The 12,682-nt window shown below is 56.9% G+C and overlaps 2 protein-coding genes across 2 annotated transcripts; one reads left to right on the top strand and one right to left on the bottom strand.

Moving 5' to 3' along the window:
* Positions 1-4,875: 4,875 nt before the first annotated feature.
* On the top strand, positions 4,876-5,784 carry LY79DRAFT_664437 (uncharacterized protein; the record flags this gene model as incomplete). The annotated part of the gene is made up of 1 exon (XM_060562886.1): positions 4,876-5,784. The coding sequence occupies one exon, from the start codon at positions 4,876-4,878 to the stop codon at positions 5,782-5,784; it is 909 nt and encodes a 302-aa protein (XP_060420549.1).
* A 3,077-nt stretch (positions 5,785-8,861) lies between these two features.
* Positions 8,862-10,593, bottom strand: LY79DRAFT_654599 (uncharacterized protein; the record flags this gene model as incomplete). The annotated part of the gene is made up of 3 exons (XM_060562653.1): positions 10,073-10,593; positions 9,243-9,833; positions 8,862-9,163 (listed from the first exon to the last, which is right to left on the bottom strand). Exons 1-3 carry the CDS (start codon positions 10,173-10,175, stop codon positions 8,862-8,864), a joined length of 996 nt encoding a protein of 331 aa, XP_060420548.1. The 5' UTR covers positions 10,176-10,593.
* Between the last annotated feature and the right edge of the window lie 2,089 nt (positions 10,594-12,682).

The raw sequence follows: 12,682 nt of genomic DNA, 5'->3' as shown, positions 1-12,682 counted from the left end.
ATATCAACCCCGATATGCCAATAAGCCATGTTGCCGATAACGGCGCCATAGTTTAGTTCCACATGAATGAAGTGGATCTAGACACGGGAATTTAGTAGGAAGCTTCAGCAGCAAACCAAGACCCTGTAGCCAAATATTGTTGCATCCGAGATTTGTGCACTATCGATGAAGCGATCAATGTGTTGTCGGCGAACAATGGATGGTGCGTTGAAACTACGAGTCATCCAATTAACCTTGGGGTTTCAATGGACTGTGGTTACGTCGCATACGGGGCAGATGTCACAACAGTAAAAGCTCGTAGTAAGGGCACGAGACATTTATCAATGGACGCCAGTGAGGGGGGTGAAACGTTGCTTGTTGACAATGCACCGCGGTCCGTTTCCGAGTCTCAATCATGGTGTTCATTACACGTCCAGCGAAGCAGGCAAGTTGAACGGACCCGCACTTGGAATAGTTTCAGAAGGTCCCCGTCGTCTTGAATCAGATGATTTTGGAGGACAAGGTGGCATAAGAAAACAGTCGCTGCGGTTGTCTTCTATTGTAGATGAACCTGAGGGGGAAGGCACGCATTCGGGGTTGTAGCAGACCATCCCCGCCGTCAGAAAACACAGAAGAAGGAAGTACGAGAAACACCCGGCAAATCAGACACGCATTTACCGGCGTGTCTTGAACAGTCCCAGGATGTATGCATGTCGCACAGACTACTATGTAGGAGCTGACTTGCGTTGAAGTCCAGATGATTTGGGTGGAAGGAGATGCAAGCTCGCCGACATCAATTCGACGTTGCAGTTGCACCCTACACAGATCATTCAATCTTTTTTTTTCTTCTTCTTCTTCTTGTAGCGACGGTCTGAGCTTCGGGCGGGATCGACCGGCAGACCCTTTTTCGATAACGGGTGGTGGGTTCGTTGGAGATTAATATGCCTACCTAACCGAGCGCGCGCCCGATCGTTGCCAGGACGACTTTCGCAGCCGGTTTTGCGCAACGAAAGAGATTGGCTGGCGGCCGGAACGTGGACGATAGTTACCATGGTGATTCGGGATGGATGGATGGGGGAGGCCTGCCCTCCGAAGAGGGCAGGGTCCACTGAGGGCGGGCAGGAATCGGCGCACGACATAGCCGTGCTGTGTACGGGGGGAAACCCCAGCCCCGACGGGGAGAAAAAGAATGCCCACCGCCTCCCAACCGTCTCCGCATGGCCGTTTGGGCTCCAGAAGCCCTCCCGAAACAGGATGGTGGAACTCGCGAAGCGGAACATGGCATCCACGAGGTGAAGTCGAAGAGAGGCTAAAAAACCAAAAAAACCAAACCCGTTGACAAGTGACGTTGGATAACAGGGGGTACGTACCGCATCGAGGCAGATGACCCACACCGGCGTCGCTGGCGCACTGTGTTGGGTGAAACTGTCTGAGGCCACTGGGCCAATGGCGTGAGGTTTCGGTGGTGGGCCGACTTCTGATTCGTCAATGGAGCCTGCAGTCAATTAAACGCGACCCCGCCGAGAAGACGTGTCTTTGACGCGACAGACGCGTGCGGCTCGCGACGACGCGACGACGGTCATCGACAGAGTTTCCCTCCCGCTTCTCTTCTCTTCGTCAGACCCCGTTCGACACGTTTCTCTCGGTCGTTGGTGGTGGCGTGCGCCCTGCTGGCTGGGTCATGGCGGCAACCGCGGGATTTCTGGATTGTTCGGTGTGTTTGCTCTGTCATCGTCACCGTCACCCACTGGCGCTCACATCTCCTGGAAGTGCTGATGCCCAATCCTGAGTCACCTACTCGGGACGTCATCGCAGTTCTCGACTGGCCGTCTGTCTACCTGAATCACACAATGTCACCGACCATCCTCCACTTGATGTCCGCCCGCCAGCGGCGAGCGAACATGGTTGATTCCCTCGTCCTGATTGTGAGAATTGGAAGAGGCGGGGCAAGGCAGAGCGGTTACCCACGTTTCTGATGCAAGCCATCAAGACCAGCCCCTCTTTGAGCCCAGGGCGTCTACCTTTCCACTTCGAGCGAGCCCCTGTTCATGCTACAACTGATTGAGCCCGCGTACATCATCTGCTCTTCGTATGTACCAAGTTGCCAGTGAATGCCGGTACAACCACACCGCTTGTCCACGCGCTCATGGGGCCCCGGCGGCTACCTTGACGGCGTGTCACACAAAGACGGAGGTATCATGAGGGCGGTTGAGGAGGGGATTGGGATTGAGCCACCCACGAAGCGGTTGTTTCGGAGACAATCAACCGGCCTTTCGTGACCAGGAGCAGCAAGCCCCTCCGATTCATGCGTCATCCGGAACACATGGGAGGGTTTGGGCGCAGTGGGTGTGACGAAATGGGTCATTTAGGGAATCGCGTGGAAAACAAGCTTCAGCGAATTGGCCGCATTCAAAGTTCTGGTGACCTACATCATTCCGTCACTTACAGCCGGGAATGTGGTGCGTCCGGGTTGTGGACCATGCTACAGAGTACTAGTAGAGGCTGGTCAGGATATCTCACGGGCATAATACGGACGAAGACCCGGCTCTGGCCATGGATCGTGGATCGGAGTGGACAACCGGATCGCTTGAACCAATACCTGGAAGGCGACGGCGGCCAGTGAGCCCGATGAAGGCAGCTGCATCAAGATAAGAGACCCGGGCCGCCGATAACCCGCATCCAAGAACCCTTTGCGCAGCATTATGCGTCTCCCAGAGTGGAGACCTGGGGATTGGAAGGTGAAGCCTAGATGGAAGTGGTGGTTGGGACGCTTCCTTAAGCCCCAGGCCAGGCTTGAGCCCGAGCTGGATGGTTCCGCTGGTTTCTCTCCGATTGCATCGAATGGATCAGGAAGTCGTTTGCTTACTTGTCAGTGATCGGCTAGTGGTACCCCAGTCTGTTCTTCAGCCCAAACGGGCCTGGCAAACAAAACGCAGTGACCTGAGCCAGATGGGAGGGATACTTCTGGTTGACAATGAGCAAACCTACGAGGCCGAATCGAGGGCAGTAGGCACTGCGGGTTTGGGAGGGCCTTGGCTGGGGCTAGGTTCTGTAAACGTTGCTATGTACAAAGGCGAGATAGTCGATTATCCGTGCGTGTCTCCCTGGTGTTATGGCAGGGAGGGCGCGAGCAGCGCAGGTTTTAGCACCAAAGTCTAAGGGGATATGGGTTAGTCCGAGAGGACCAACATAAAGCGGCGTCTATCTTGGGCTTCCCAAAGGCACGAGTGTTAGGTGGGGGGACAGATGAAGCAATAGAGTAAGCTGAGGGAGGAAGCCTGGGTAAAGAAGATGCAAAGTCCGCGAGGAACCCTTGCTGTCTTACATGTCACGCAGATGTCTCTGTCGACCGGAGAAGATCCAGGGAGATGGACTATGCCCCATAGTTCAAAGATTGCAACCGGTCAAGGTCGCTCAAGATGAATGAAAGACAAAAGACGAGAGGGATCACCTTTGAGCTAAAGCCTGTCTTGCATGAGGGTGTGAAGAGACACTGGACATGGGGGGTGGAGGTGGGGATGGAGGAAGGGCAAGGAACACGAGACAGGTAGGAAGAAGCAAGGAGCAAAAACTAGGCCGACAGCCAGCGAGTAGTTGCGGGCAGCGATTGTATCTGAGTCAAAAAGAAGGATCAGAGTCAGAAAGGGGGTGTTCGAAGTTTGGAGAGGATGGTGTGTTTGCTATTCAGTGACGACCCTTGCAGATGGCAGAGGATGCAGGCCTGGACGGCGAGGGTGCCGAGGAGGGAGGAGGTGTGGGAGACGGGCGAGTGAAAGGAAAAGAAGCAAACACGCCGTCCTACGGTCGAGGTACTCCGTACAGCCCGATGCAATCGAGACTCGACAAGGGCGCGCTCGAGACAGTGTGGGAGAGGTCGAGGGAGAGGTCCATGTCGCGTACCTCTCTCTCTCCCGTCTCTGTCTCTCTCATGTGTTGGGTGCGTACCCGGTCATCATCATTTGGTGGGCCGTGTCGGGGATCACCATGATGATGCTAAGCAGATGGATTACGTATCTGTACGTACACTACCTAGGTACTGCCAGGAGTCAACGCATCGTCCGTCCGGGAAGAATAGGTAGTCATTGGCATACCTACGCCGTGGACACCCTCAGACACAAGTGGAAGAGGGACGACGACATGGAGACGCGTTGGCGGAAGGGTCGGTCGGTTGAGAAGCTCTGACCCTCTTTTCTCAAGGTCATTACGATCCCTGGAAATCAGTACGTACCGAGGAGCTCCAGACAGTGAAAGAGCTTGCATACAGACCCATTCTGGCCACTGTGAGGGTACCCACGCCCACTAAGTACGTGCAGCATGCAGCTTGCGCCTAGCCAGTGAACGGACCCTGTCAGGCGCAGGTGGGCCCACCTGGTCCGCCAAGAAAGCCATTTTCGCCCTTCCCAGAACTATTAGTCGTCCCCCCCATTAATCCTCCGCCATCCCATCTGCCACCTGCCACTCTCTTGCCGACATCCAGGTCCCAGCCAACCTTTTCCTTCTTCCCATCTAACACCGCCTCTCCAGACGAAACCCTCTCACCGACACACCTCTCGCAAACTCCCTACACACACGTTATTACTTCACCCACATTCCTCACCATCGCAGAGACAACAACAAAAACAACCCTTGAATCAATATTCCGACATACACTTGCGGCTTCGAGATCAACTCCCTTGCCCTTTAAGCCCCTTCGCGCGCCCTACATACAGAGCCACCTGGCGCATTCCAATCAAGAACTTTCCCTCCTCTCTCCTCCCGTCGCAAAGTCGCGCACAACTGCAAAACCTCCTCCTTGCTGTCGCGAACCCGCCAGCCCCCACACACAAACACACACACACACACAGAATCCCTTCAACCAAGACCGGCAGATACAAAAGCGCATACCTACTGCCCATCATGCTCATGCCATCCGCCTTCTCTTGCGACACATCGCAGCCACCTTTCACCCGCCTCCAAGCCTCCCTGTTCGCATCGCCTCCCGCGAGCCCTCCAACCCTCTCGAATCCTGGCTTCGGTAACATCTTCGACACCTGCCGCTCCCTCCAAGCCCTCCTCTCGGCACCCCAGCACCACCAGACCGCCGCCGCCGCCGCCGCCGCCGCTCCCGCCTGCGACGCGCAGCAGTATACTCTGCCGACGCCGGCGCAACTCCCGACACCGCCCCTCGCCCACGCACCGCCCCCCCTCAAGCTTCGCCTGCGCTCGCGCGCGAAGCAGGATGGCGCCGCTCACAGCGATCACCACCCGCGCAAGCGCATCGCAAAGCGCGCGCCGCCTCGCGGCATGAACAAGCGCCGGCGCGCGGCCGATGACGAAATGTCGCGCAGCGACACGGACGAAGACATCGAGAGCGACCTCGAGATCTCGTCACAGCGTCAGCCCTCTGTCGAAGGTCAGAACCAAAATAATACAGCCATGTCCTCCGGGCCAGCCACACCCAAGCGCGCGCGCATCGCGCCCGAGGTCATTCCCCTCGGCCTCGGCCGCTCTGACTATCACACATTACACCTCCTGAACGGCGGCGATGGGGTGGACGGGAACAATACAGAGGAGGGGCAGGGCGCCAACGTGGAGGTCGAGGCGGACGGCGAGCCTTGGAGCGCCGAGGAGGACCGTATACTCGTTGAGCTCGTGCTCGAGAAGCTCCAGCTCAGCAAGACGGAATGGCAGGAATGCGCACGCACCCTGGGCAAGGACCGGAATTGCTTATCACGGCGGTGGAAGAGCCTGATGCTTCAAGGAGAAGTCGGCCTCAAGGGCCGGAGGACCAGCCGGAGGACCAAGCTCCACAGCACCTGGCGATAAATTGTTCACCATCATCTGTTCACCCGGATCGTTTTCTTCCGTGTGGGTTCACGAATGTGTGTCCTTCCCAGGGTCGAGGGATGATACAGGATGCCGTATCTGGCCGGCGTCTGACGTACCTGTTCAACGGGCGAGATACCCGGAACTGGATTGTTATTTTGGGACTACAATACTTGCCTTTTCTTCTTCTTGTTGTAGCGGTTTATGGCGCGACCCATCTTGCGCGCTTGATCTCGAGCTGGACCAGCTTTTGAGTTAACAATTTCATCGTTTCTTCTTCTCATTTTCCTTTGTTGTACACAGTTGCGTCATCGCGACCGAGCACCAGAAGAGAGCTTCCAATGGTCTGCGAGACACATAACATTTAGTATTGGTAGTCTTGTTGCAGAGGTGCCCGAATATAGACACAGACCAAACTACACACAAACATTCCTCTGACCCGTTGCACGTTCCTGTGAGTAAATCTTCGCTGTATGCGGCCGATGACAAGGCCGGGGCCCCCGACCATTCCACCTCGTTGCATTTTTGGTCTGGGACATGCAGTGCCGGCGTCAAGTCTTGAGTCTGCATGCGTCCGGTCCTGTCTGTCTGTCACGTACGTCTGGCCCGTCGACTGGTAGGGGGGGGGAATCACACTCTCCCACACTTACATTCAGTAATGCAGAGTTGACTTTTGTGTGATTGGGTTTTCGGATGGGCGTCACTTCCATGTGGCGTTTTGCAAGAGCTAACCGCGCACCCATCAAAGGAGCCCTACGACAACGCCGTAGGCCGCCCTTCCCGCGAGGCCGTTTGACCTGCCTTGGGCCGCTCAGACGCAGACGAAGGCGGGAGGAGGAGGAGGACGAGAGGGCCGGAAACAGGCGGCCACTGCTACACCACCAGCAGAGCGCGCGGCCACGACAGATGGCCGTCGCGCCGGTTCCCTGGGGTCGCGCGCCATGCTCTCTCTGCCCTTTCCCCCCACCCCCGGCCACACCCAGCCTCCTCCCTCCCCTCCCTCTCCCTCTCCCCTCTTCACTTCACACGCTGGGTTACTTTGTAGATCTGACGGCGTTATCAGTCCATCACGATAGTTGCCCGGTAGCGAGGTGGGTACTCCCGTCCCCTCCCCCTCCCCGTCCACGATGGGAAACTAAAAGTAGCAACGGCGACCCAGCCGCTCAAGAGGGGGCTGGGCTTGGGCCTAGGGGGAGAGCCAGCCCGCCACGAAGCTTCATCCCGTCTGTTTCTTTGATTGCCTTTTCGTTCGTGGCCACATGCGCTCTCGTACGGATGCGGCGCTGTCGGGCGAGAGAGGGAAGGAGGACATGCGGAGCACGGGCTTTTCCCAAGTTTACCAGCTCCGAATACAGTGACAAAACAAACCAACTCCCCCTCCCCTTCTCTTCAATGACTTCCCTCTGATGATAATAATGATGACGCCGACAACGACGCGACGAACGCGTCCCGTTATCGCGGGACGCAAGGGATGGCTGGGTTGCTTCGACTTTGTCGATGGTTGGGAAATGGCGTTGAGACATTGTGGGGAGAAAGGAAGAAGGCGCCGAGGGGGAGAGGGGGGGAGGGGGGTGCGAAAGCTGGGAAGAACTCGGACCTGCAGTTCTCTTGGGCAAAAAACAAACACCCCAAAGGGAATGAATGGCCTGGAAGGGGGTTCGGGAAGCGCTGTTATAGGTATTCATTGGTAGAAGGGGGGGGGGCGGGACAGCGATAGCGCGAGAAACCCTGCACTCGCCGCCGCCTATCGGCTCATCGATGTGCCTGAAGAGGGGTGGTCCCTGAAGTGAGCCGTCGGCCAGGCACAAGGAAAGGGAACCCCCGCCGCCCCGGTTGGAGCCGAGCTCTGGGGGCCAGAAAGCGTTTGTTGTGTGTCAGTGGCCTGTAGACGCGTGTAAGTGAGTGAGTGAGCGAAGCGTGTGTGTATGTGTAAGAAGTGAGGGCTGTGTCTCGCTCAATCGAAATCACCTCAGCTCACTCCCGCCGTCTCAGCTGCTCGCTCAGATCCGAACGGACGTAGCATTTTCATCTCGCGACTCGGATCGCCGTCTTCCCCCCCCCCCCATCCCACCCAAATCTCCATCTATCCTCACCCTCGGCTTGGCCTGCCCACCAACTTCCTCAGCGAGCCCCAGCCGTTCACGCCCCTCCGTCTCACGAGCTTGGGGAGAACCAAGGAGCCTAATTTTCTGTCTCTCTGTGTCCATGCTTCTCCGTCTGACATGGGGGGAAAAAAAGAAAAAAAAAAGAAAGAGGAAAGAAAACAAACATCGGCCAACGTCGCGACGAAAAGGGGGCCGGAGCCAATGAGACGGCTTTGAGACCTTCTCTACCGATCTGGTTCATCGCCGGCCGGCTCAGTCGCGCCCAGTCCTCACCCAGATCGCGCGTCTCTCGAACGCAGCAGACGGCGGCCGACGATGTCAAGGGATGACCGAGACATTCTCCAGGGACGGATGGATGGCGCGAGCCAAGAACCAGACTTGCAAGTCATCATCGCATCCCTGCCTTGAATAACGAGCCCCTCGACCCATCTTTTCGGGTTTCCACCTGCTCACCAATCACCATCATCGTCGCGTGAGGACTGACGGACGTAGGAAGCGGGGGAGGGGTGGGCGGAGAGATGCATATGTAAACCGTCGTGCGTATGGTCTCTATATTTGCCTGCCTACACCATCTTGGCTGTCTTCCCCTTTGCTGCTCTCGCCGAGGCAGAAGCTAGACGCCATCATCGTCACTCTCCTCATGACTGTCACAATCCGTTGCGTTGGTCACACGGAAATATCTCACTCGGTCGAGGTGGTCTTGGGTGAAGTGAATCACACGGAGACCAAGAACGCGTCTCGTGTTTTGAAATTTCACAAAGGCACTAGCTAGAGGGCTAGAGCCATGAGATAAGCCAACGATTGTTCCGAAACCACCAGGCCGAAGCATGCTTTGCTGCCATACCAATTGCCACGCAAGACTGAGCCATCTTAATTCCTATCATGAAGTCGTCATAGTAAGTTTCGCAACCCAGTCTGAACCATCCTGACTGCGCTGCACGCACTCTCGAGGCCCGGTTGTGGTTATGTCTATCAGTCGTCACCGTACGCCTCCTCGTACTCCTCTTCGTACTCCTCTCTGGCCTCCTCGAGACGCTCGTGGTCGCTGCTGCTGGCGTCCGAGTCGGCGGCGTCAGCAAGAGCCTCTTCATACTCCGCTCTGGCATCCTGAACATCCTCGCGGTCACTCGACGAGACCGATGAGCCGTCTGCGTCAGTGGCAGGGAGAACAGCCGGAGGCATGTCGGGGTCGGCATAGGGGTCCTGGTAGCCGCCGTACTGAGGCTGAGGGGCAGTTGCAGCGGCGGCGGCCTTGTGCTCGTCATCCGAGTCATCTATGAAGTCACGGTCAGTAAAATTTCCAAACGGAGGCAGCGACAAGCCAGAGGGAATACCCCCGGTTGATGGACTTACCAAGTGCGTTCGCGATCAGGGCGCCACCAACAGCACCGACGGCAAGACCACCGGCAGCGCCGAGGAGCATGCCGCTGCTGTTGCTCTTCTTCTTGTCCTTGTCGTCGTAGGGGTTGGTACCGCCCTGCTGGCCGTAGGGAGCAGGAGCACCGCCATAGGAGGGCTGACCATAGGAGGGCTGGCCATAGGGCGCAGCGCCGCCGTAGCCGTGGCCTTGGTCGCCTCCGAAAGCTCTATTGTCGGAGGAAGGGACGGGAGGCGGGGCGTAGGAGGATCCGCCCTGGGGACCGGTAGGAGGGGACGGGTGTTCCCACTGAGAACGGCCGGTGCTTTGGTCAACGTAGAACCAGCGGTTGTGGTTGGTATCCCACTGGACGAGCCAGCCGCTCGAGACGGGTGGGGCGGCCATTGGGGGCGCGGCGGACTGGGGAGCCGGAGGCGGGGTCTGGGCGTAGCTGGGCTGGCTGCCGTATCCGTAGCCCGGGCCGGACTGAGGCTGTGCCTGCGAGGGGTAGGGGTTGTTGGAGGGGGAAGCGCCGCCGTAGCCACCGTACTGCTGCTGCTGCGAGTGATCACCGTAGCCGCGTTCGCCTAGGAACCGTGCGAGTCAGTAACCTTATCACAACGACAGTTGTGTTTGGATGGGTTCTGCTTCTGGCCAGCATCGAGGTAAAGGGGAAGGCATAGAACGGTCCGGTACCGGGACCACGATAATTACGGCAAGGTCGTGACAGCCAGGCAGAGACGCATGTGAGTTGTGATGATCCAAAAACACACAGATGACATGCTCCCTCCTCTTGGGCAGGGTAGTTAATATGCGGATCACTTACCAGTCTGGAGCTGCTGGTTGTCCTTCTTCTCGGCAGGCTTGTCGTCGGAGAAGGAGGTTTTGAGCTCCTCAAACTCCTTGGTGAGCTTCTTGAAGAAAGACATGGTGGTTCTTTCTCGTTGATAGGGGTTACGCGTAGGGCAAGGTTGATGACTTGGTAAGGCGGATGGAGATATCTGGGTTGAGTGGTGTAGAGGCGGGGAGGACGGATGAGACGGCAGAGGCCGAGAAATATTGAGGGGCAACGTGGGAAGGCGCAGCGCTGCGTAAGCCCTTTTCTTTATTCTGGGGCGGTCGAGGAGTCTGCGGCAAGAAAACAGAAAAGGGAAAGAGGTGGAGGAAAATATGGACAATAAAAAAAATGGCTAGTAGGCCCTCTCAGGAAAGAGCAGAGGCGGCGGAGACGGGAGGGAACCAAGCGAGGAAGGAGGGTCAACTGCGAGTCGCGAGGAAGTTCGCCAAGACGTCTTGGCACTGGGGCTCTTATACTGCGGGAGAGAAATATAATAGGCTCCGCGACGTGGATCACATCAGTGGATGCCTCGCTATTGAATTATGGGGTGTGAAGTGAAGCTTGCTGCGGGCGGGCAGAGTGCGGCGCGCAGCATGCGCAGCATGCGCAGTGTCCGCGTGGGGGTGTGTCCCCGTGTGTGAGAGAGACGTGTTTGAGGTCACCGATGGGCTCCCTCCCCGATGACCAGTCGGACGAGGTACGGTACGGGGCGAGTGAGGTTGGATGACAGCTTATGCCGCTGCACTCATCTGATAAGCCAAGGCACTTGCCTCAGGAGTGAGGGGCACTCTTCTGTGCTTAGACATTCCTGTGTAAGGCCATCAACTGAATGATACTTGCCCCAGCAATGGCGAATACTGAAGCCTGGTTAGGTAGGTACTTTGTGCATTCGCAAGGCATTCATCTAAGCGGGTGCGGGTGGCCCCTCGTTCACTGAGGAGTCACCACCTAGGTACTGTCGCCAGTAGCTAGCTATATCGTTACGGAGCCTTTTCCATATAGCGTATGGAGCAGAGGTGATTAGGTACGGTGGATGAGGCTCGCCAGCAAGGAGGAAGAAGGGCGGAGAACACAACTACAATTACACCTACACAACTACATTGCACAGGTAGGTATATTGCCTGGCGGATGACGATTGATGGTCGTTGATTGGAGGCCTCCCACAAGCCATCACCTAGGTATCCGTACAAGCTACAAACAGCTGAGAGGGTAACCGCCGGCCGGGAATCCGCGGTACTAAAAAATGCAGGGGCCCGACATGTCCCTACGTGTATGGGTGTGTCAAGTGAGCGGAGCGGAAAGCGGTACCGGGGGCACTGCGGGGGAGCGAGAATGTCAAGTTCGAGACGTGCTTCACAATTTTTGGGGACGTTGTATGAAGGGGGATGACAGCAGTGCTGGGCCTCACCGGAGCTCCGCCCTGCCAACCGCCGCCCGCCCGAGTGGTTTAAACAGGGCTTACCCGCGCCATATCCGGCTTAGCCTTGACCTGAAGCCCCCTGATGGATTGAGTTTCTCATTGGAGTAGTCGGCCCTGTGGGGCTAACGATTTTGCAGCAAGGTTGAGTCTAACCGTCTCAGGAAAAGATATCGGGCAGACAAAATTGCCGCCCGTCTCTTCATACCTTAATGCCACGTCCATGCAGACGGTAATGGTCACTCGTCAACTATGCAGCCATGCACAGTGGCCTGACCCGATGACGGACGAACACAAGACAAGGAAAGGGGGCTGTACTTCTCGCGCGTCTTGTCAGGCAGATGGCACTCCATCGTCGGTCGTGGCCGTCTGTGAATAGACGCCGCTGAGCCGTTGGCTATCTTGTCCGTATGACCCGACGTGTGGCAACGCAAGGCATGGTCTCAGAAAGAGGAGACTGCAAACCGTCCACCCAGGCTTGGCAACGGGTCTCAAGGCCGCTCTCAATGGGCTGCCGAGGAGGAGCTTGCATTTGACCTAACGCTTTTCGACGTGGACGCGTACGCCTGCCAAGAGAGGGCCAAGAGAAATCCTTGGGCTTGGCTACCGTCTTCGATGCCGACATATCCACCACCACTGTCCATCAAGTCGCCCACTTGAGATCCGGTACTCAGTCTGCGTTACGGTTCGACGGACGGGGGACTGCCTGCTCAACAGCGTGCGCCTATGATGTATGGATACAGAAATAACACAGAGTTTAGATGAACAGTCATCCCGTGCTCCGCCTTGGACTGAGCATCGAACTCTGTCCAAGTTTCTGCTGTCCAATCCGCGATATGCTTAGGAAAACTTACACCAGGTACCCACCGCCGAGAGCCCGGAATCCTAGAAGAACCCCGTTGTTACCCCCCTGCTTCGCTTGGCCCTCCTTTTACCATTTGCGAGCTAACATTGAACGAGGTGAGGTGGGCATTGGTTGGTTGGTTGTGCAGCGCGCTGGGAAGGAACCTCCTTGCGCCTACTATGGTATCGGGCCAAAGTTTAACCCCCTCGTCAGGTAAATATGGCTGTGCTTTTTTGATTACCTCAGCGACGGTACTTTGAGGTTCTTGTGCACATCCATCATAATTCTGGCCAGTGAGAGTCTAGCGTACGTGGGTCACAACTCCACACTACCTGTT

This window comes from Colletotrichum navitas (genome assembly GCF_030913465.1).
Source record: "Colletotrichum navitas strain CBS 125086 chromosome Unknown LY79scaffold_1, whole genome shotgun sequence".
In the NCBI taxonomy this organism is placed as follows: domain Eukaryota; kingdom Fungi; phylum Ascomycota; class Sordariomycetes; order Glomerellales; family Glomerellaceae; genus Colletotrichum; species Colletotrichum navitas.
The sequence above is the reverse complement of the archived record's forward strand: the minus strand, read 5'-3'. Positions and strand labels throughout refer to the sequence as shown.